This window comes from Plasmodium fragile (assembly GCF_000956335.1).
Source record: "Plasmodium fragile strain nilgiri unplaced genomic scaffold supercont1.87, whole genome shotgun sequence".
Lineage (NCBI taxonomy): Eukaryota > Apicomplexa > Aconoidasida > Haemosporida > Plasmodiidae > Plasmodium > Plasmodium fragile.
In genome coordinates, this window is record NW_012192667.1 from 51,298 (window position 1) to 74,025 (window position 22,728).

The 22,728-nt window shown below is 46.3% G+C and overlaps 4 protein-coding genes across 4 annotated transcripts in view; 1 reads left to right on the plus strand and 3 right to left on the minus strand.

The window, feature by feature from the left end:
• Positions 1 to 172: 172 nt before the first annotated feature.
• Positions 173 to 2,072, plus strand: AK88_04999 (tRNA pseudouridine(38-40) synthase; the record flags this gene model as incomplete). The annotated part of the gene is made up of 3 exons (XM_012482603.1): positions 173 to 190; positions 296 to 1,776; positions 1,964 to 2,072. The coding sequence occupies 3 exons, from the start codon at positions 173 to 175 to the stop codon at positions 2,070 to 2,072; spliced, it is 1,608 nt and encodes a 535-aa protein (XP_012338026.1).
• A 567-nt stretch (positions 2,073 to 2,639) lies between these two features.
• On the minus strand, positions 2,640 to 18,038 carry AK88_05000 (uncharacterized protein; the record flags this gene model as incomplete). Its single annotated transcript, XM_012482604.1, has 2 exons — positions 2,640 to 3,479; positions 3,609 to 18,038. 2 exons carry the CDS (start codon positions 18,036 to 18,038, stop codon positions 2,640 to 2,642), a joined length of 15,270 nt encoding a protein of 5,089 aa, XP_012338027.1.
• A 1,610-nt stretch (positions 18,039 to 19,648) lies between these two features.
• AK88_05001 (uncharacterized protein) lies at positions 19,649 to 21,604 on the minus strand (the record flags this gene model as incomplete). Its single annotated transcript, XM_012482605.1, has 1 exon — positions 19,649 to 21,604. The coding sequence occupies one exon, from the start codon at positions 21,602 to 21,604 to the stop codon at positions 19,649 to 19,651; it is 1,956 nt and encodes a 651-aa protein (XP_012338028.1).
• Positions 21,605 to 22,551: 947 nt separating this feature from the next.
• AK88_05002 (uncharacterized protein) overlaps positions 22,552 to 22,728 on the minus strand; it is a gene marked incomplete at both ends in the record, with an annotated part of 1,996 nt that continues 1,819 nt past the window's right edge. Inside the window, one exon of the mRNA XM_012482606.1 lies at positions 22,552 to 22,713. Within this exon, the coding sequence (XP_012338029.1) occupies positions 22,552 to 22,713 (162 nt within the window). The remainder of the gene's footprint in view (positions 22,714 to 22,728) is intronic.

Consider the following 22,728-nt stretch of genomic DNA (forward strand, 5'->3'; position numbering starts at 1 on the left):
AAAAAAAAAAAAAAAAAAAAAAAAAAAACTCATCGTCCACTCGGTCGACCGGTGCACCATTAGGAGAAACAACAACTAAAATTTGTGTCCTAAGTGATTGTCCGTTTAAAGCAATGGTATGATGCATAGTTGGGGAGACGCTCCCCTCAAAAAAGAAAAAAAAAAAAAAAAAATGAGAGCGCAGCACACCGTGGGTAATACAACCAGGTAGCTCAATGCAAGTGCCACAACTACATTTTACCCAAATGTACACCCTCCCCACACACGGTCCGTCTGCTTCCCTTCTCTGTTGCAGAACGAACAGAACAATGGAGTCCCGAAGAGGATGAATAATTATCAGAAGAACAAGGAGAGGATCAAGAGGCTCAAGTTGGAGGGGGAGAACAGACGTGGCGAGGGGGGAGAATCATGCGAAGCACGTGAGAGGAGCGAGTCTGCCCCGCGCGAGAGACTCCCTAATTTGAAAAAGTACGCCCTGTGCATTGGGTACGTGGGCAGCAGGTACCACGGGTGCCAGGGGCAAGGGAAGGATTGCATGACCATCGAAAATGAGATCGAGAGGACCCTCATAAAGATGAACGCCGTGGGACGGCGGGGTGGTTGCAGGAAGGACTTTAACTTTTGCCAATCGCGCTCCGCCAGGACGGACCTGGGCGTGCACGCCTTGTACAACGTGTTTGTGTATCAGGTGGACTTGAGCTGCGGCCAGGCGTCCGGTGCAGCTGCAGATGTGGTAGAGGCAAACGTGGCAAAGACAGACGTGGTAGAGAGTGGTGACGCGGCAGGTGCGGCCCCCGACGAAGACGCCACTGCCCGAGGGGTTGCCACCCACAGCGCCGCCCTAGAGGAACGGAAAAAAAAGGAAGAAAAGTTTGTGAAGCTTCTGAACGAACACCTGCCTGAAGACATCCGCTGCTTCGACATTCACAGAGTGACGAAGAGCTTCGACGCAAGGAAGTTCTGCTCGTTCCGATTATATGAGTACCTCTTTCCCGTGTATGTTTTGAGTGAGGTAACTGTGCGGGATGAGTACAAGGATGTGTTTGATGAGGCTCTGCGTATGATCGACGGGCGCGTGGAGGAGTTAAAGAGGAGGAAGCGCGAAGGGGGGGTGGCAGATAAGGGCGAGGGTGAAGCGGCTAAGGAGAAGGTGGAGGATGAAGCGGCTAAGGAGCAGGGTCAGGATGACGCGGTTAAGGAGAAGGGTCATGGTGAAGCGGGTAAGGAGAAGGGGGAAGACGACGCGGCGAAACAAAATAGCTGGGACCATATCCTCACCGTGAAGGAAGAAAAAGAAGACCTGACGGAAGAAGAACTGAACACCTTCTTTGAAATCGTTCAAAGCTACGCAGGGTACCACAACTTTCACTGCTTCACAAAAAACAATGTGGACCAAACGACCTTCCGCTTTATAAAGTACTTAGATGTAAGTACAGTAAATTTATACAACTACAATTTCGTGTCTGTGAAAATATTAGGTCAGTCTTTTTTAATGCACCAAATAAGAAAAATGTTAACCCTGTCTGTGGAAATATTTCGTAAGGCTACTTCTGTAAACTCCATTTATTATTGTTTGAAGTCGAGGGAGTATGTACCCATTTCTCTTTTCCCCGCTGAGGGTCTGATGCTCATTTGCCCGTACTTCAATGCGTACAATGAGAAGGTGTGCAACCCTCCACAGAGTCCTCAAATTTGCTTTGAGGAGACCGAGGAAGTTTTGAAGTTCAAGCGGGACGTGGTCGCCAAGTGCATCATTGAAAAAATGCGCAGGGATGTGTAAGTTTGGGTTGGACGACAGGGGAGATACACACACACCCTTTTAACGAGTGGGACAAAGCGGAGTCCCCATCATGTCGTGCACACTCGTGTCGAATTGGTCACCAAGTCGTGTAGAACTGTAGCTACACACTCGCGCGTCACTGTTTATTTATTTATTTTTTTTTTCCGCTCCCCCCCCTTGCAGGTGGAAGGACTGGATGGTGAAGATGAACAAGCGCCCTTTTGTGTACCATTTCATGAAGGACAAACTTGGTGGTGTGAAGCCAAGCGGTGAGCGCAGCGACCAAGTATGACGCCGTGGAGGAAGTGAATGGGAAGCGCGTAGTCTTCTGCTGTAGGGGGTCCATTATCCAGCGCTACGTTTTCCCCCCCAAGAGGGCCAATTCGTGTTAGTACCTTCGCACCCTACTACTTACGCGTGTGTCCTCCCCTTTTTGTAAGTGCTCTTTGACCGTATGCGCATGGCAATACCACCCCTCCCCAATCACCGGGGGGTGACTTAACAGTAACGGTTTTGAACTGTCCCACGTAATGACCCCACCAGGGGAGGAAGGACTCTACACAGACCCTCAGCATGTATGTCATATGAGTTCATTTTAGTTGACGCAAAATTTATCTACGCATTATTGCACGAGGCACATGAAGGAAAAAAAACACGCGGTGCAAATTTCCCACAGGTGAAACGCGATGTGGTCACGCAAAGGTCACCCTGTGCGATTTGCGCTTCACCTGTACACATATACATACATATATGTGTGTGTTAGGTACTGGGTCCCCCCCAACACTTTTTACGGATTCACTTGTTACGCATTCACTTGTTACGCATTCACTTTTATGCATTCACTTTGCGGGGAGAAGGGTCACACTTTAATCAGTGTGAGCGTGCCGTTGCTGGACACAGTGACCAGGTGTGAGTTGGACAGCAAGTAGGCGTCGACGATGGTCGTTTTTTTTTTGTTATTCATAAACTTGGAGAAATTAAATCCGAGGTAACCAAAATTGATTCCACCGATAATGACGCTCTGGTAAGCGTCCTTATCACTGTTTGCATCTGCCTCGTCCTCTGTGTCACTGACCGTTTTGAAGAGGTTCACGGAGTTGGAGGACGTGCTGCTTTTCTTCACTTTAGGAGGTGTACTGTTATTTTCTTTCACACTGGAGGAAGGTTTTTCCTTTCCCTTTTCTTCACTTGCGAGGGGTATTAATGAGGTACTTTTTGCATCTGAGAGTGCTGGGTTCTGAGGGGAGTCGTTCGAGTAGTTCGAGTAGTTCCCCTGGGAGCGTTCTTGTTGGTGTTGGTTTTTCTTCCCGGAGAAGCTGATACTTGTGTTGGGAACCCCAGTGATGCTTCCACCTGGGGCAAGGTTCTCGGGCCCATTGGCACTGCTTCCATTGCGGAGGCTTCCTCCAGTGGCACTAATATCCACAGGACCCGTATTGACGCTGTTGACGCCGTTGACGTTGCTGAGCTTGTCGTCCCCTCTGGTGTTGCTCTGCTTTTTGGGATAATTGGAGGAGAGGAAATAGGATAAATTAAAGATGGAGACTCCGTCGTTTTCGTTTTCTTCCTTTTTTCTTTTTTCCTTTAGTTCGTTTATTTTTTCTTCACAGATACATTTGTTTGGGGGTACGTCATGCTTTATCTGGACCTCTTTGATGAGCGTTATTGCGAGGGCTGACTCGACTAGGTAGATGCGCAGCTGCAGGGGGGGTGGGGGGGTAGATGGATGAGAAAGAGATTTGGTGGTGTTGTTTCAGTTGGGGGAGAGGGGGCCACGGGTGCACTTGTCCGCAGCGTGGCAGCGTAACAAGCGCGACACACTCCTTACCCTTGCGTCCGCCAGAACAAGCAACTTGGTGACGATATTTTTGCACACGAAAACTTTCAGGATGGGGACATCGAAGGCCCGGAAGAAGTGCACCTTCTTGTACATCTGTAGGTGTACTACGTGGATGTACCCCAACTGGTCTCCATAAAAAACGTAAGCATCCTGGGAGAAGTTATTTGAGTATACTTTGTGATGGAACAGGTGCCAAAAGATGCCTTTTTTTTTCTTTGGTGTTTCTATAACATCGGTGAGATGATTGTTCCCTTTCGAGGGTTGTTCGGTCCGCTTGTTATTTGTTCTCGACGTGAGTTCTCCTGCTGCTACTGCTCTGTCCAACGGATCCTGCACAACGTTGTAGAGGTGGTTCCGAGATGATAACCAAGTACAGAACGTCGTAATGGAGTTCGCACTTTCGTTGTTTTTCCTTTTACTGGACTGGACTTTATTATCAGGTAAATTTCCTATGATGCAGACGAGGGTTGGGTGGAGAACACTTTGGTTCTTCTCTAACTTCTTGGCACCTGCCCGATTGGTCATTTCGTTCCTTCCATATGAATGGCTGTTAGAGTTGCTATTGTTATTGTTACTGCTGCTGATGGTGGTAGTGCCATTTTGGCTAAGCGAATTAGGACCCACGTCAGAAGACCCAGCAGGTGGTATTATCTTCCCTTTTAAGAACTGCTTCTCCTCGTTGGTCAAAATAGAGCACAAATCCCAAACACAGAGGCACACGGTGTCCGCCAGATCTTCAACACTTCGTAACTTTTTGTTACTCTTAAAAAACATACCATTATGAGCGTCCACGTGAAAGAAAGAAGATTTGAAGTAGGTCTTTTTCTTTTTAAATACGTGTAGGTTGAAGAACGCATCGATGTGATTCATTTTGCTTTTCTCGACCATGTTTGTTTGTGCCTCACGATTGTTTTTATTTTTGTTTTTGTTCTTTTGTTCCCGTGGTTGTGGTGAGAAGTGGTCTTTCTTATCCGGACGAGGTACATCACTTGGGCAGCACTCGGAGGGGGCCAAGTTCGAAATGGACAGACTCTTGTGCGCCTCAGTGGGGCGCTCCTGCGTGCTGCTGCTTAGTTCGGGGCAACCGTGGGCGTTCTCTTCTTCAGCGAGCAGCTGCTCAGTGCGCGATTTCTCCTGCGACTTGCTAACCTCTTGGGTACGTCGCAAATGCTCATCAACCCTGGCAAAGTCCGCGTCGATGAAGACGGTATGGTTGCTCACCGAGTTGGGACTGACCCCCTTGCCGATGCTGACCAAGTAGAAAGTGGAGTCGTCCAGAGACCTCACATCCACAACCTCGTCATGTAGTTTTACCACGCACATGGCTTCCCTTATAATGTAACTGCCTTTCCTTGAGCACCGATGCGGTCTCCATCGTCTTTTCACCCTGCGTCGTTTCCTCACCTCCCTTTCCCCTCTTCTCTCTCCCGAAGCCTTTTTCTTATTGTTCTTAAGAAAATTGTCTTTAAAGAAGTTTCTTATTTTTTTGTTTCCCTCCTTTATCTTGCTTCCAAAGTTGACGCTTTCGCTTTGCTCGTCGTTCTTTTTTTTTTCCCCATTTGTGGCTCCTTTTCCGTTCTTTCCTTGCCCTTCCTGGGATGCCCGTCCGTCCTCTGCACCCATCTGGCTGGGCTTATTCGATTTTGGCGTTTCTTCGTCCCCCCCCTCACGATCAGCTTTGCGGCCCTCCTCCGCGTGGCCATCGGCTCGACCCCCTCTCGGGTCATCCTCGCACTCATCGTAGTAGTCCTCGTAATATTCATCGGAGTAGTCGTCGTAATATTCGTCGTACCCGTCGTCATACTCATCATCGTACTCATAGCATTCCTCCTCATAGAAGCCATCGGGGCGGATGCCGCCCGCGTGCTCGGCTGCACTGGCAGCATATGCCGCTGTGGCCCCTGCCCTGTCTGAGATGTTATCCCTTTTATGCGTGTAGGCTTTGCTTCCAGAAGTGGTGGGCCCATTCCTATCTACATTAGGATCATTCCCCACACCGTTCACAAACGACTTAGGGTTCAAAAAATTGCCTAAGAAAATATTATATATGTATAAGTGTCCACACTCATCAGAGATCATCAACAGATTTCCATTTGAACTCCAACACACACTAGAGATGATCCCATATCGGTAACAAATATGTTCATAATTTAAAGAAAAACTACAGAGCCTTATTTGGAATCTGTTTTTGTCGAAGGGTTGTTGTTCTGAGGTTGTAATTTTTTCGTGGTTGATATTTATAAGTGCGTAGACGGGGAGAAAAGGGTGAGAAATGATGGCTCCTGTTTTTAAAAGAAAACAGCTGTCCTTTTTATTTGATAATTGGTTAATGAAATTGTATTTTTTTCTTATGCATGTGTTAGCATTTCTTTCTAGGTACTCTAGGAGGTGTTGGAATTCATTTTTTTCATTTTTTTTTTTTTTTTTTTCCTTTCCTTTTTTTGCTGTGATAATTTTGTCCGATTCGTTTAGGGTTACATTATTGTACAGGAGCAGCATCACTGTCTCTATGTACTTTTGTGCCGTCTTCGAGATGGTTATATTTGTGTCTAGTTGTTTTTCTCGTTCGTGCTTCCCCCTTGTGGGCGTCACTACTGCTACGTTTGTGGAGTCATGCGTTGCGCGCAGCAGTGCCTTTTGCGTTCCCTTCCATTCTTGCCACCCAGGGGAGGAGGAGTCTCCACGTGCGGATGCATCAACGTCTTGAGATGATGGGATGCGAGATGCATGGCCTTCCTTCAGTGCACCCTTTCTACTCATCTCCGTCTGTGTTCGAGATTGGTCGCCCCCGCCGTAGAATATCGACCCCACGTTGTTCGAGTTCAGCAGAAGAGTCATTGTATTATCATACACATAAAACATATTATGAAAGAACAGGTTGTTTACGAAATGGTTATTGTAGGAATTGGTGAAGAGGCTGGTGACGCTGCAGTCGTTTGGGACGAAGTTGCTCATGTAGGTGCACAGCGGGGTCAGGTTGTGCATGCACTGAATGTGCATACATTTGTATATATACAGAAGCTTATTCATGTTGATGTCGAGGAAGATTTTCTCATTCCTGCGGTTACCACTTCGTTTGTCGCCACGTCGTTTGTTGCCATTTCGTTGGCCATCCCCAGCGCTGCCCCTGCTACTGCCCTTGCTACTGCCGCTGGGGGTTCTGTCCCTCCCGATTCGTCCGCGTCCCGCATGCGCGTTTCTTGCCTGATTGACCTCCTTACACATCTGATCAGTTGGCGCGTTTACTTCTTGTTCAAGCGGTGCTCCTGCTTTCCCGTGGAGGGAGTAGCTATGCCAGGGGCGCTGCTCCCCGTTTGGGGTGGGAAGGATGTCCACTTCAACGCTACGATTAGCACGGTCGCCCTTCGCACCATCAGTGCTTTCCCCTTTGTGTTTTTTTTTTTTCGCTGCACTGGGTACAATTTGGGCGAGAGTTTTTTCCCCCCTTAAGCTGACGGACCTCTTGCGCATTTTGTTCTTCCCGATTCCACTTCTACCCCTGGAAGTCCTCCGGCCCTTGTCCTTCAAATCGTAATGCGAAATGTAGTTGATGAATCTGCATTTCTTATTGAGCTTCTTCAAGTGGTCTAGAATAGAAATTTTTTTTATTTTATTTTTTTTATGTATATAAAGGATGGTGCTGTTGTGGCTGTCCATTTTTCCCTGCTCGATGACATGCCTGTCGCTCATATTGTTGAATAGGTAAGATAAGGGGATGACGTGGGGGAGCTTGTTATGTTCTTTTTTGCTTCTTCCTTTGTGGCTTGTCTTCCGAGGGTGATTACTCCTCGGGTTGGATCCACGTTGATGTTCCTTGTTCGCATTTGTAGTGGTTTCTCTGGAGTGGGCTGTGCGCGGGTCGCTCCGACGCTCCCCGTCACCGCCGCCAACTTGGTCATCACGGTAAGCACCGCCATTAACAGCGCTGTGGCTGCTCCCGTTACGCATCGATCGGGGTGTCGCTCCCACGAGGTCCTGCTCCATAGGGCGTCCCTTCCTGTCTCGCGTAGCACTCACTACGTGATTCCACCCCTCCTCATCTTCATCCTCCTCTTCGCCTTCATCTACTTCACTACCGTTTTCACCGTCCTGACTGCTGCTTCCCTCCGTCTCGACCGTGCCGTACTTCAAGAGGTTTTTTTTAATTTTAAAAATATTATCATAATTAACGTGGCGGTACTCCCCGCGCCCCTTCTCCTTCTCCTTCTCCTTCTCCTTCTCCTTGTCCTCCTCCTCCTCCAGGGTGCTTTTCCTGTTTGTCTTTTTCACCACGAGGTTTGTTCTCTTTCCGTCTGTGTCGATTCGTTTCGCATCCCCACCACTGCTACCACTTCCGCTAGCACCCAACTTTAGATTCTTGAAGAAGCTCATTCTAGAAGTGAAAGAAAAAAAACGGTCATAGCTTCTGGGTCTCTTAAAGAGGAAGTTACTTTGGTTACAAATCATGTTTCCCTTTTCCACGTTTGAGGCTGGAATGACCAGATGATACTGTTCACTTATTCTACACCCTTGCTTGTACAGCTGATGAAACTTCATGTATTCATTTAGGTGGGCGTGGTTGTAGGTTGCGTTCATGTGGGGGGGGTACGCTTCGCTCTGTTTGACGGGTTCTACTTGTTGGCCTCCTCGGTGGGTACTGACCAAATCGTTCACAGAATCGTTGTAGTCGTAGAAGCTTTTGTTAAAGAAAAGGAGAAAGGACCTATACGTGCAGTTGTTCATCTTCCATATAGCGTAAAGGGGCTTGTTATAAAAGAGGGAGATGTGTGAATCGATGAAGTGCTCACACAAAACATGATTCTGTTTCTTTGTCTTTATTTTGTTGAAGAAAAAAGGGAAAGACAGAAAGGTCAGCAAGGTGTTCTTAATATTGTATGCAGAGTTGTATAAAAGATCTTTCATCCTGCAGAGGAGAAATTTATTTACCAAATGGCACAGATTATCAACGAAGTGCAGAAGAATACACGTATTGTAATAAAATGGGTTGATGTGGCTCTTCGTGTTTGCCTGGCTGTACTTGCTGTATGTTATGTGGAGAGCGCCATGTGGGTCGCTTCCTTTTACTGAATAGCTGCCCTTGCCTCTCATGTGCAGTTGTGGTGTGAAGACGTTCGCCTTGTACGCAAAGATGTGGAAGTTTCCAATGAGCAGTTCGAAGGTGGATAAGAAAATGCTCACGATACAATATTTTTCGAAGAGCAGGTTTTCTGTTTCCTCTTGCTCTGGGGGTGAAAACGAGAATGATGTTTGTGATAGTCTTCCCTTGTGCACGTACTCACATGAGCGTATGCTCATCTGTGGTTCTATGTCTTTATCATTTTGAAGGTTGCTCTTGCTAGGAGGAGAGGTTATTTCCAATGGAGTTACATTCACGTCTATACCTTCGCTGGAGAGCATTCTGGCGTTCTGCTTGCTATTGCTGGTTGTTCTTTTCCTCTTCTTCATCCTTCCATGGAGGGAATTGTCCCCACTGATCATGTGCAACCATGGAGATAGCTTTCCTTTCTTCCCTCTAAGGTAGGCACACTTAACAAATTTAATCAACAGATCGGCAGTGCTGATGGTGCTATTCCCTTTATACACATTTTCAATTGCCCAATTTAATTTTTTAATTTTTTTCAGTAGAAGACGCAAGACGAGAAATAGCTTTTTCAGGTGTCTTCCTTTATGGGTTCTACTTTGGTGGGTTCTTCTTTCATTCCCTTGAGTGTTCTGTTTATTTATGCACACATCTCCATTGTGAAAGAAGCCGTAGTGGGTGTCCAGCATGAGGAAGCATATAACCAGCACGGTTAGGTAGCATAGGAACAGATCTAACAGGTGCATATGATAAGAAAAAAACTTTGGGTCAACCTTTATGTATATATTATGGATTTTCTCTTGTTTGTTGCATGCTTCTTGTCTCGTTACTCTTCCCCCTTCCTCCGTGCTGGGTTCACACAGGTGATTCGAATGTGGCTTCACATTCTTCTTCAAATTGTTCTTCAAATGTGTGGACACATGCGCTTCTTCATTTCCCTCCCGAGAGAAGCAGTTGCGAAGGCCGACGCGCAAAATGACAATCTGCAGGTAAGGGGCGTGCAGGGACGCCAAGAGTTCGCGCAGGGACGACACGGGGTCGTGCAGAGAGGACGACGATTCGCACTTGCTGTTCTTTACAAAACTAAACAGAACCCTAACCACGTCATTTACGTAGATAAAGAGAATGGGAACGATGTAATTCAGTACGAACCGAATGACGTTTTCGCTCTGTGCCTCTTCCACAATGTGTAGTGTAAAGAAGTGAAAAAATAAATGGGTCAGGAGGGTATTGTACTTGTTTAAGGAAACGTAGAGGTTAGGGATTGCACTGGGACAACTTGAATCTCTCATTTCGTTCTTTGAAACTTCGTAACGCATGTAATGGTTGACACTAGTTGTGTTGAACAGCAGCTGGGTGCTCTTCCCACCGTGCATGCTATTTATTTTTTGTAGTAGTGTGGTTAGGAAGAGGCTCAGGTTGCGCTTCCTCGCGCAGCTGTCCTTCGTTCTGATGTCCCTCAGCTTGTTCAACAGGCGGCGCAAGCCCGGCGCGGGTTCGACCGCGCCACAGTGTGGGTCGCCATGCGTGTTGCCATGCGTGTTGCAGTTTGCTTCACATTGTATATAACCGCGCGTACCATCGTGTGTACGACCGCGCGTAAGACCGTCCGTATCAGCATATGCGCCTGGGTCTTCGCTGGCGCCTCCCCGGCTGATGCACTCAAAGAGCAAATGCACCAGCTGCGCAAACAGCTTGAACGAGTGCGTGAAGTCGATGGAGTTGTCTCTGTCCTCCCGGTCGCCGCTGGCTACCCGGGGCCCCCCCTTATTCTCACAGGAGGAAGCAAAAATAATCTCAAACAAGAATTTATTTGCACTGAGAAAGGTCTCCAGGTAAGCTTCAGAGGAGACACACAAGAAGAATTTGAGTCTGTCATGGAGGAGCATCAACTCTTGGTCTTTGTCGGTGACGTGAAAAAAAATGAAGAGCAAAATGAATGACAGGTTGCTCATGTGTTGCGAGCAAAAATGGAGGGAGCTGAAGTAGCACTCGATTTTACTCATCCTAAAGGTGCATTCTCGTTGTTCGTCTCCGTCTTCGTATTCCTTTTCGTATTGACCGTGTACACCATGGCCGCTTACACCTTGGCCGCGTGTATCTTGACCAGCGCCGTACAGAGCAGCCACCCCGAGTGCAGCACCCCCCCCCTGTCTCTTCTCCTGTCTCCTTATTCTACCCACAATAACATTTTTCAACACCAGAAGGAGAAAAGCATACCTGTTTGATTCTTTACATTTGGAGTGCACCTCTGCATAATTCCCTAGCAGGATATTCTTCATCACGTCCCGGTAGTAGTTTCTGTCCTGAAGGTGGTATCTACGATGAACATCTTCATGGCGATCGGACTTGAGTTTCTTGGCAAAAATGTAGCTCAAGTATTGTTGGAGGAAGTCACGTGGTTCCTTCAGGTAGTGGAGCGATTCCTCTTCAATTTCTTTACCCTCTCCTGCCATCACTTCACCATCCAGGACTTCTTTACTTGGCTCTTCCCCCACTTCACTCATATTGCCCATATCGCCTACTTCGCTGGAGGGCAGGTAGCCACTGCCCTGTACCGCGGACATGCTGGAGTCCTGTAACACGCTACTACTTTCCCCTAAAGGGGCACACGGTGCGCACACCAAAAAGTTATTTCTGCCTCCAAGGCCCTGCCCCTTTTCTACGTAGGAGGCATAAACGAGTCTAATGAGGAAGACACTCAATTGTGGGTCCTCCAAATATTGATAAGCCACATCAATGACGTCTTTAATGTCTCCACGAAGAATGAAAAAGGCGATGGCCAGGTAGTATCTGTTAATTTGTACCAACTTGTATGCATTGTTCATAAGTGCGTTACTCCATCTCTCTTTAGAAAAATCATTTGAAAGGAATTCAAAAATTTTTTGTTGCTTTTTAATTTTATACAACATCATAAGTTTCTGTTTCTCATTTTTCGCTAGATATAATAATGCGAGAAAGTCTAAACATTCATTTACTTCATTTTGTTTTTCTTTATCCTCGACATTGAGGCTGTTCATTTTTTTTATTGTCCTGTTCGTCAGCACCTCATGCAGGTAAAATAAGTTATCCCTATCGTGAAGTGCATAGAACAACTTCATACTTCTAAATGAAAAAAAAAAACAAAACTTGTGGACTCCCTCTTCTATCATTTTGAAGTTGTTCATTTTTTCAATGAGTACATTATTAAGCTCTGGTTGTGGTGGGGCATTTTCTTTTCGTGTCCATCGTACGAGACGGCCATGGGAGGACATTCTACCATCTTGGTGGTGGTAGGGAAGTGATACAGGTTCAACATGGGAACCGCGTCTCGCACTCACTGCGCCACTCATATCGAACAGGTCGACGCTGCTTAAGTCACTGCTGCTAATGGGGAGGCGGAAGGAGTGGTTGTAGTGGGTCAGGAGATTCTCCAGATAATTGCTCAGATCCTCTGCAACCTTCTCATGTACAAAATAGAGCAGGTAGGCATACTGGTGATGAATTTCTAGGTTTATGTTTAGGAAGAGACAGCAATTGATGTAGAGGCGATAAAAAAAGAGGATGACTTGGGTCATGTTGCTTCCGTTGGGTTGTCCTCCCTGGTCTCCACTTCCATGCACGTGGTCATACAGGTACATGTTTTCTGTCTTGATGAGTTCCTTCTGGAGGTGCAGACCAAAATTTTCACAGTGGCATCTGGTGCATTTTTTGGAGGTGTGTGCACCCTCTTCGGCAGCGGAGTCTTCCGATGGGTGACTGCTATCGAAGCCATCACCTCCACTGCTTCGCATGCTTCTCATGCTGCCCCCACTCTCACTGTTACTATCATCCGCGGGGGGCGCTCCCAAATTAACGCAGAATGCGTTCAACACACAAAAGAGAAGGAGCTGGTCGAAGGCTCTCAAGTGGGGGACATTCACATGGAGGAGTAGAATCTGGAGGATCTTGACCTCTTCAGCCGTCAATTGGTAGTTTGTCACGCGGGCGTTTTTCAGGTCGTACTTGAAGTTCCGCTGCATCCGTTCCCGTTCGTCCTCACTGCACTCACTTTGATCGGTGCTGTCGCGTCCCCCGCTTTGGTCGCTGCTGCTTCTTTGGTCAGAATGTCGCGACGGGGTGGGGGCCTTCTCTTCCTCCTCGCTACCCTTCTTCGACGAGGCAGATTCCTCCTCATCAGAGTTGAGATTAAAATCGTCCAATGACACCGACTCGACTTCAAACAGGTACATAGATTTATCCTTATGTCCCCCCACATCTGCATTATCGTTCTTCCCTTGGAGGAGACTCTTCTCCTCCCCCTGTTCCTTCCCATCTGCGTCTCCTCCTGCACACACATCATCATTAACCCTACCTTGCGCACTCTGTTGAAACTTACACATTTCAGTGGTCAAAAAATTTAAGTTAAAAAGGAAATTGCTTTTCTGTACAGTGCATATATCACCAAAGTTTTCCTGGACTGACTTTTTCATATTTGTGTTCTCCAGTAGGATGTGCAGAGCGCAGTGCTTTTTCCTAGAACACCCCTCCCACGAGATATTATTTCTAACGTTAATTTTTTCAACAGAATTATAAAACCTGTTGAGCAAAAGGCTTAGGAGTAATTTCAATGCCATATATACATGAGAAAAGAGACCCATCTTTATGTACTGCAAGAGACCAAGGGGGTGATAAAAGACGTGATGTTTCTTTTTGCATGGGAGAGCCTCTGCCTCGGCTTTTTCTCCCTCCATATATCCTTCGCCTCGTTTTTGACATTTCTTCAGTTCATTGTACAGGTTGATTTTGCGTCGGTACAGTTTTTGGCCACGAGGGCACCTCGTCTGGGTGATGACTCGCATGTTTTTCCCTTTTCGACCCCACAAACCACTCCTTATGAATCCCTCGTTGAGAAATTTTTTCTGGCTTGGATCCCACACGAAACCCCTCCTCTTCTGCTCCCCACTCAGCAGGAACAAATTATTTTCAAACAAAAACACCTGCTTGGAGAGGAAGAAGGGATTCGTTTCATAATTTAAAACCTTCCACTCATTGTCATTCGATGCTTCACAGAACAAAACCACGGAGACGTAGTATTTTTTATGTGCGAACCTCTCGTCATTTGCCTTCCCATTACATATTTTCTTTTCCCTCTGATGTTGTCCCCTCTGTTTAAGCTGTTTTAAATTGACCAAAAAACTGGCTACAATAAAATATGTGTTTTTTTCACCTGAACAAGTCATACAAATTTTTGTTTTTTTATTTTCGAACATTTTCGGTAAGGGGATCGAAACAAAGTTTAAGATATTTGTCTTTTCCATGGAGAGAGGTATATCTTCCATGTTATTTTCTTCCATTCTGATTAGGTCATTACAAACTGTCTTGAGGTTCACAACTTGAAGTTTCGTCTTTGTTAGTAGGACGACATAGCTTCCGTGGACAACTATGTCGACGAGATCGGGGACATTTCTAATTTGAACAGGATGCGCGATGGATCCTTGTTCTGTGCAGAGGAGGTACAGGTTTACTACCATTTCGTTTGAGTGTAATGATTTGTCTTCATTCTGCCCTTCTTGCTTGTGGGGGTCCTCATCATCCAGTACCAACACGTATGGTTTCTCCACCCCGGAGGAGCTTCTAACTTGCAGAAGTCCCTTCCTAACAGCGAGCAAATCTTCCTCTGGGTGGTAAAAAGCACCATCCTGTTCACTTCCCCGTAGTTGTCCCTCCACCAGTGTGCAGTTACCCTTATGAACGGAATGCACATTTTGTGGGTTCACAGTGTAAGGTGATCTCTCCTCCAGTTGAACGGAGTTATTTTTTCCTCCACGCAGGGTGTGATTGGTGGCGACAATAAACTTCCCCTGGTAGGAGACGTGAATGTACGAGAACAAGAATTTTTCCCCCATGGAATGAAAAAAGGTAAACATCTGGTTCAGCTCTAAGTTTATATAAATAGAACTCTCTTTTTGAATGTGTATAGTGGAGAGGGTAACTAGGTGAGCGTGTTTAGTCCTCTTCTCGGAGTTGATATAACTGTACTTAATAATTAGGAAGAGGTAGTTCTGGCCGTTTTTAGTGTGGAGATGGAAGTCACTTATCTCGTATCCAGTCATCACGCATGATACCCCTTCTGCTTTGTAAATATCCTCCTGCGCTTTGTTCAGGTACACATTGTTGTTCGGTTCGTTTGGGTGTGGGGAGGAGTTGCCTTGCAAGCCGGTTAGTGGAAAACCCTCGTCAAAGATACAGAGCATTTTGGAGTTATGAACAACGTCCTGGGTGTCTGACTTGAGTGCAAAGATGAACTCGCGATTTTTGTCCACACACATGAGCACGAAAAAGGAATCAAATGAATCCATAACTGCGCTTTTGTAGGTCAAGGGAATCGTATTTTTTTTTTCTAAAAATTCGCTAGTTGATATGCACACGTGTGGGTTCTTCTTCACTTGTTCATACATTCTACACATCTGATATGAGTATGAATAAATGAAATGGGCTTTCCTCCTGAGGGTGTCACTTCCCTTGTGCTTCAACATGTAGTACCTATCAATGTACATGCTGTTTAGGCAGCACAGGGGGGTGAATGCCCCTCTTCTCTTTTTTGCCTCCGCCGGTTGGACCCATGAATCGTCATGCGGGTCACTACTCCTACACGTCTTGTGCTTACTCTGCGTCTCTTCTACTGCGACATCCTCCACGTTACAAAAACCCGATGGGGAAGCTTCCAACGGTTTTTCACCATTTGGAAGTTTTTTAACACTGCTGTTGGTTGCGCTGTGACATGTTGCGCCATCCAGTGGGGCCATCTCGTCATCGTTAGGATGCCTTTCGAATGAGTATTGACCATCTTTGTTTTGCCTGGTGGCTGTTGTTGGAGTCTCCTGGGGGTAACTACAGCGAGAGGACGGACAACCCGTGCCATGCCATTGGGCAGGCGATGCCCACACATAGGATCCCTTCGCTTGGATGGGAAACCCATCACATAAACTACTCCTACTTCTAACACCCATGTCGAAATTGTACAGGTAAATTTTTCCGTTTCGTTTATTCTGCACCAGAACGGCATTGTGGTTGACGTTAAAATGGATTGCGCAGTCTTCTTGAAGGATTGGCTCGTCGTGCTTTCCTTTACTCGATAATTTTTTTTTTTTTTTTTCCCATTTGGAAGAAGGTTCGCATACTTTATAATGTAGCATATACCTTACACTAACACTTTTTTTTTTTTTTATCCATATGTCACTTGGCTTGATCATAATTTTGTATAAATCTCCATTGTAGGTCGAGATGGTAAGAGCGAATGGGGGCATTAAGTTGCTGACTGTGCTGAAAAGTTTCCTAAACAGGAGAAAGTCCTTTTTTTTCATGTTGTCCTTTCTGCGGGGGTGTCTCCAAACAGTGGTCCCTCCATTGTGTCTAGCACCTGGGTCACCACCATGATAATAATCCTCATCACAATCGCCGTAGTCACTTCCTCCTTCTTCGTTGTGATCTGTGGTGGACCCACTACCACTGGAGGAGAGAGAGCACTCGGTCACTTCTGCGTGGTCCCAGCCATTGAACTCTCGTGCCACACCCCTATGTGGATTACTCTTATCTAATAAGAGCGAATCTGAAAGGGGGCAAATTTTTTTTATTTTCCACTGGCCGAATTTCATATGATACTCGTTTTCTGGTAGGAAGGTGTCATCTGTGTAAATTGAAATGAGTGATGTGTTCAGGGACCCATACTTGATCTTTGCCTGGAGCACGTACTCGTAATTGAGGTTTATAGGAATATTTTCGTAGCTCAGGATATTTTTCACGTGGGCGTCGTGACTGTATATGTTGAAAATGGCGTAGATGGAGAAGACGGAGGAGATGGTTCGCTCCCTTTCATCGCACCCACGGGGGGTTCCTCTTCTCCTAACACCACCACCTGGACTCCACTCATTTCGAGACCCATAAACAATTAAGTATTCATTCCTTGCGATGTTTGCCTTTCTGTTGTTGCCCCAGAAGCGACAAAAATTTTCACTGCTAGTGTCTTTATCTACCCAGCACCATTTTACGGACCCAATCATTTGCTCAAAGGAAGGGACATAAATTCGGCACACAGATACAAAAGTGATTTTGTTTTGGCTGTTGGTATGCTCCCTCCAGATGTACATATATCCATCGAAGCAGATTGAAGTGATAACACAAAAGGGGTCGTTTTGTTTCTCCTTCCACTTAACTGAGTACACCTCGCATTGGTGGTGTAGCACATTTAAGATGAAGACGCCGTTTGGGTCGCTATAAACATTTCTCCTTCGTTGAAGGTAGGTGTGGCGGTCGTGTTGGGAGTGTCCCCCGTGGTCACTGCTCTCGGAGGAGCTCTCTTCCGTGTCGTGTTCCGAGGGGCTCTCATCAGTGGAGTTGCCCCAATACCCAGGGGAATACTCCTCGGGGGAGTGGTCCCAAGAAGGGCAAGAGTCCCCATCGGTACGGAAACTTCCGCGGTCACTTCTGTTGTCACTTCTGCTGTCCTCCGTATCGTCGTTTGTACCGCCGTTTGTACCCTCGTCCGTACCGTCCTCCGTACCGTCCTCCGTACCATCGTTTGTACTGTGGTCACTGCGGCCGTTGGCCCCCCCTGCGAACATTTTACTCCCCCTGAGCGAACCCGTAAATGTAGACTCGCAATAGAAGGACTCAAAGGTGAAATTCTTTTTGTCCCTGTTGACATCTGTGCACATGCCACCCTCCATATTGTGAACATCCTCCCACAGTAGGGACGTCTTGGTCTTTATAAATGGGTTCTGATGGGACCTTGTTCCATTAAGAATGTCATCTAGGTCTCGAAGTAGGTTGTCCTTCTTCTGCCTCTTACTCCTACTGCTCTTGCTCCGGAGAGTTCCCCCCTTTGCCGCTACATCTGATACCCCTTCCGCTTGGCTGTGTCGCCTGCTAGGGTGTACGTGGCTGCCCCCCCTGAGCAGCGCCTCGTTAAGGCAAAATATAAAAACCATCCTGTTCCTTTCCCCGTGTTTCTTCCTCTGCCTCTCCTTCAGTATACCTGCGCCGAGATAAACGTATCCCGGTAGTGCCCGGGTGGTCGGCGGGTCCAGCGACTGCGCCATGGGCTGCACGTCGAGGTAGTCGCCTCCCCGCTTGAAGCAATACTTTATCACGTCCTTTACAATTAGGTCATGGTAGAAGATCCCCCCGTAGGGGAATGTGTCGTAGGGGCTGTACGTGCGTTCATCTTTCCACGGCTTTCCACGAACCCGTTTCAACATGTGCATTCTATTATTTAGGTTGGGTTCTTTCTCTAGATGAAGCAAAATTTCGTTGTTATATTGGTCATAGCATGGCTCTCTGCTGCCTCCATCCTTCGCATCCTTCACGGGGGTGTCCATTTGTGCAACACGTCCCGCTCGAGTTTATTTCTTCCTCACTGCGTCTTCTACTTATCCTCGATGGATTCTGTCCTTTCCGACTTGGTCGGTTCATATCTTCCTTCGGCTTGCGGTCTGGGAGCGGCGTCCCGAGGGGTGAGCCACACCACAAGCACATGCACGCCACTTACCCAGATGCGCTCACGCGTGTGTACGCTACTAACTTAGCTTCGACCAGGAGTGCACCGTGCGTCGATACATATATGCACGTAGGTGCGATTTAGGAGCGGTCTGAATATTGGGTATGCCCAGTGGGCCCGAGAGATGGAGTTGGAAAGGAACCTTTACAAGGTAAGCGTGTAATAAGGTTATTTCTTACGTGGCGTTCATTTTTTCCTTTTTTTTTTTTTTTTTTTTTTTTGCATCAACGAATTAAGGCACCCACAGCCTTGCAGTTGGAGGCACACACATGTATATCTGCCAGCACAATAGTAGAGTATTAGTACACATATTTCGCGTTCATTTTTTTTTTTTTTTTTTTTTTTTTTTTTTTTGCATCAAGGTATACGAGAATGGGTATTAGCAAAAAAAAAAAAAAAAAAATTGCCAGCTTGAGGGGTGCAATCTTTAAAGGAGTCGCATTTGGAAGGTATGCTCTGAGGTAAGGTTACACAAAGATAAAACTAAGCGCTTACGTAGAAAGAGTATGCATAATGTAATATACAAATGAGCAATTTTTGTGTTGACTCTTTCGCCGCGACATTTTTTAAATCGTCACGCTGGTGAGTCATTTTTGTGCTCACGCGTTATGCACGATTCCTTTTTTTTTTTTTTTTTTTTTTTTTTTTTTTATCCTATCATGTGTACACCCGTGCCCTCAACGCGGATAGTCTCAGTGACAGTGGGGGGGGGGGGCGGGGGAAACGCGTCTGTGTGTTTGGGTCTCCTTTCGCCCAGCAATTAAAAAAGAAAAGGAAACAGATTAGTCTTCCCAATTCGATCATGTTTGCAAACGCGTAGCTATTCTCTTCCAATCACATTCCCCCTTTGGTGAGTGACCTTATTCGTATGCGACAAATCGTTATGCGCAGTCCCTTCCAACCAGGCCTAACAACCGCACGCATACATACTCGACATTTGCGCATGTGTGCATGCGTTGCGATTATCTGGCCATACTGTTTTTTTTTTTTTTTTTTCCCCTCCTTCCGTTTTGGAAGAAGCATCATTCTGTGTTCGCGCGGAGAGTTCAGTTGAGGTGAGCTGAGCTGAAGTAGCAGCTCCATCATGTATGGGCTAGAGAAGTGTAATGGGTGAGAGCTACAAAACGTACGAGATGGCCACGTGGGAACACGTTTGGTCTCCACACACAGGTAGATGGAGTACCCTTGTTTGTCCTATTGTGTGGAAGCAACTGCAATTGGCAAATGTTATGTGTAACAACTTTTTTTCTTTTTGTCCCTCCGTTGTGCTGCTCAACGTTGGAACGTCGCTCACGAGGTGAAAAAGAAGTTTAACACTTTTGTTTGGAGGAGAGGTGTTCCCCGTGTGGGGCGAAATAAAAACGTTACAAAAAAAAAAAAAAAAAAAAATGTACAAGTGGGACGTGTTTGCCGGTCTGCCTCTTAATAAAGCTAGGCCTGTTCGCACTCCCAAATGAACTTTGGGGAGCGGTCCGTTTTGGCGGTGAGTACTTCCGCCCCGTCCTTGCGCACCACGATGGTATGCTCGAACTGAGCGGAGAAGACATACCTGGCATTGGAGAGAGTCCAGTTGTCTGGCCACATGATGAAGTCACAGGGTCGCTCAGATATGATGGGTTCAATGGTAAACACGAGATTTTCGCACATGAGTCTATTATCTTTATTTCGTGTATGAATAATAAAAGGTTCTTCATGGAAATTTTTTCCAATGTTATGTCCACACAAATGGGGGACGACTGCATAATGTACTTGGCTGTTATTTTTTTTGTGTAGGTGATTTTCTATTGCCTCTCCTATGGCACTGAAAGGGACCCCTGCTTTACAAACCCGGATGGCCTCCATGGTACACTCATGTGCAGTTCGTATGAGGTCCATATTTTTTTTATACATGTAATGTTTGAATTCCTCTACACCAAACTTCCTTTTCTCGAAAAAGGCGAACCTGTTATTATTATGTTGGGGGGGCCCTCTCGTTTTGTTATATAAGTACCTTTGAATATTATCGTACGTTTGGCTGCTTTGCTGTTTGTTATAAATGACATGCTCGTCGTATTGGCGGTGGAACATTTCTAGCTCGTCCAGGTCATCTCCCACAACCCGCGCCGCTCCATTCTCATGGGTAGGGAAGCACCCTTCTTCAGGGTTGTAATAATCGTCCTCGTTTGCGGCGTCGTACCGGTCCAAGTTGCTACCGTGGGCGAACACTGAATTGGTATTATCGTCATAGGACTCGTGTTGCTGAAAGGGAGAGTCTTTCGAGTTGGGTGGATCGTATTTGATTCTTCTTATGGAACATTGCTTTCCTGTCTTCACGACCTTATTAGTAGTGAGGTCAAAATTGTACTTGAAAATAAATTTAGTGTATTTGGTCTTGAGTTTATCATTTAAATATATATATTCAAAAAATTTTTTTTTTTTTTTTTTTTCATTTTTTGTTAATTTTGGAACAAGGAAACTTTCACACATGTCCGCATGAAACCCATCTTTAAAAACACTTATATCTACCTTAACAATATCGTTTTCATACAGGACGTTGTTGTCCGGGATCCCATGGCAAAGTATTTCGTTAATGGATATGCATGAGCTCTTGGGGAACAGGTGGTAATTCAGAGGAGAGGGGTAATAACCATTGTTAATACATTTATTCAAAATGTATATATCTAGGTCGTTGGTTGTAACTCCTTCGCTTATAATATAAGATACATCATCCATCAGTTCTCGAGCGAAGAGACAATTACTTCGAATCGTTTCAATATGTTCTTCACTTTTTATATTATTATACGGGTGGTGGGGCAATTTCCTTTTTTTATTAGTACTACTCATTTGGCTCCCATCGTCATATGGCACATGTACAGGGGTACCGGTCCGGTGGTAATTTGGTCTGTCCACGTATTTGGGTAAATAATATTTGGGTGATGTAATGCCCTTTTTTTGTCTACCCACGAAATGGAAATTTGCAAATAGCTCGCTGTCCTTCAGGTGAGAGTACCTCCTGTTATAATTCTCTTTACACTTGATGAATTTTTTATCGAAATCGGTTATGCGTATACTTGGGTGCACGTTTTTTCTCGTTTTCATATTTTCAATGTATTTGTGAAAAGACGCTGGCGAGCCATCTTCGGAGTAGTTTTGCGTGTTTTTCTTCACGTCGTGGTGGACGGTGTTGGAGAACCCTTCGCCCGCGCTCGCGCTGTTCAGGTGGCGATGGTATGGGTGGCCACGGTAAGGCAGTCTCTTCCCTACGTAGCTCCCATTATAATGCTTCCCCACGTGAATGAACCCCCGCCGCGGTCTCGTGCGTGCTGCGCCATTGCCACCAATGCAGCTACCCTTCCTGCACAAGCAGAGGAGCGCCCAAGTCAGCAGCACGAGGGGATGACACTTCATAGTTCCGCGCCCCGCAGTCACTCATGTAAGGGAATGAAAAGTAAACGGGGGGGGCAGCCACACACATCCCCAACGTTGGCACGTCCCCACTGCTGCCCCTCTTTTTTTTTTTTTTTCTTTTTTGTTCCACTTCCATCCCATCAATTTTGTCACATCCGATGAGTGAAGGGTCGGACGGTTCTTACTCTTCCCCCCCCAGGCGGGGGTCACTTCATCTGTGGCGCCTCAAAAATTATGCGCACAAAGGGGGGGGTAGCGCAGTTCCTCTTTGCCATTTCGCCTCTATTTCTCCACCCCTTTCTCTCTTTTCCATTTTTTTTTTTTTTTTCATTTTGCTTCCCTTACGGGGGGGGGGCGCTTATTTTTCGTGTGCATGCTTTTATATGGACCTGAGGCACGCCTCTTCGCCCTGCCGTGGCGGGGAATTTCCCCCAGAAAAGAGGTGCACATGTTAACGTAGTTAAAACAGAAAGGGGACGACGGATCTCCTTTTTCTTCCATCCTTTTTTTTTTTTTTTTTTTTCAGCATGGTGGTAATCGAAATGGTGTAGTTGTGCATTTTGTGGTTAAGTCAGCTGTGTGAAGTTTGGTGGCGGGGACAAATGAACCAACAATACTAATGCAGAGGCACACGTCTCCAATGTGTGTGCCCCCTTTTTTACTTTTATTTTTTACGTACTCACATAAAGCCAATTAAGTGCGCGGCGTGAGAGGTGACGGGTGACGTGGACTGGACCTCCCCACGTGGCCACCCCAAACGAGTGAGAAGGGACAAAGTAGAGAAGTCCCATCATGTAGGAAAACAAATTTTGAAACAAATAAAATAAATGGGGTTCTCATGGTTTACAAAAAAAAAAAAAAAAAAAAATAAATAAAATGAAGCAACTCGGTGGAGATACAAACAGGTGTGTGGGCAATACTGATGCTGCACATGGAGAGGCACATGTTCAATGCTGCGGAGGGGGGGTGGTTTGTTCCTCCGCGTGTGTTTGCCCCTTCGTTTGTTCATCACAGATGGGGTTGTCCTCCTCATCAGCTGGGTCGTTCATGTCATCATTTGCCTGCCCCTCCTCAGCTGCGTCGTTCATGTCCTCATTTGCCTGCCCCTCCTGAGCTGCGTCGTT